Raw genomic sequence first — 713 nt, 5'->3', positions numbered from 1 at the left:
ATGGAAGTACTATAAGAGTAATTCTTGTGACACATTATTTAATGTGATTAATGACATGTGACAAATTTGGTGCCGTCCTAAACTTGTGAAATTTCTCAAGTCCCACTGTAATGTGTATATAAACATGCATAGATATGAAGTTTCCATGACCCAATTAAAACCGTTAATGGCTTCTTATTACCTTGATCTATTAATACATTGGGTTTTCATTGTTGTCATTCTTCTCATATCCCTGAAGCTTAAACCATTAGAGTCACAGAAATTAAATAATCCAAGACTGATGCAAGCTCATGCAGCACTTGAAGCATGGACACATTGCATGACCTCTGACCCAAACAAAATCACTTCCACATGGTCTGGCCCCAATGTGTGCAACTACACCGGCATCTACTGTGCACCAGCACCAGATGACTCCACCATTTTTACAGTGGCTGGAATTGACCTTAAGAATGCAAACATATCTGGTTCATTACCTGAAGATCTTGGCCTCTTAACCGACCTAGACTTCTTCCATATAAACTCCAATAGATTCACCGGTCCACTCCCTGAGAATTTTACCAAACTTGCTTATCTTTATGAGCTTGATATCAGTTTTAACCAATTCTCAGGACCCTTCCCACAAGTTGTTCTTGCCATTCCTTCCCTGAGATACTTGGATATCAGGTTCAACAACTTTGCCGGCGACGTTCCTTCGAGCCTTTTCGACCTCAAAC

General features: G+C 40.1%; 1 protein-coding gene across 1 annotated transcript in view; it reads left to right on the top strand.

Moving 5' to 3' along the window:
* Positions 1 to 713, top strand: part of LOC107488511 (leucine-rich repeat extensin-like protein 6) — a 3,059-nt gene that overhangs the window by 1,903 nt on the left and 443 nt on the right. Inside the window, exon 2 of the mRNA XM_016109267.3 lies at positions 174 to 713. This exon is cut by the window's right edge and continues 443 nt beyond it. Coding sequence (XP_015964753.2) covers positions 174 to 713 — 540 coding nt within the window. The remainder of the gene's footprint in view (positions 1 to 173) is intronic.

Source organism: Arachis duranensis, chromosome 5 (genome assembly GCF_000817695.3).
Source record: "Arachis duranensis cultivar V14167 chromosome 5, aradu.V14167.gnm2.J7QH, whole genome shotgun sequence".
NCBI lineage: Eukaryota > Viridiplantae > Streptophyta > Magnoliopsida > Fabales > Fabaceae > Arachis > Arachis duranensis.
Note: the sequence above shows the minus strand (reverse complement) of the source record. Positions and strands in the feature narration are given on the sequence as shown.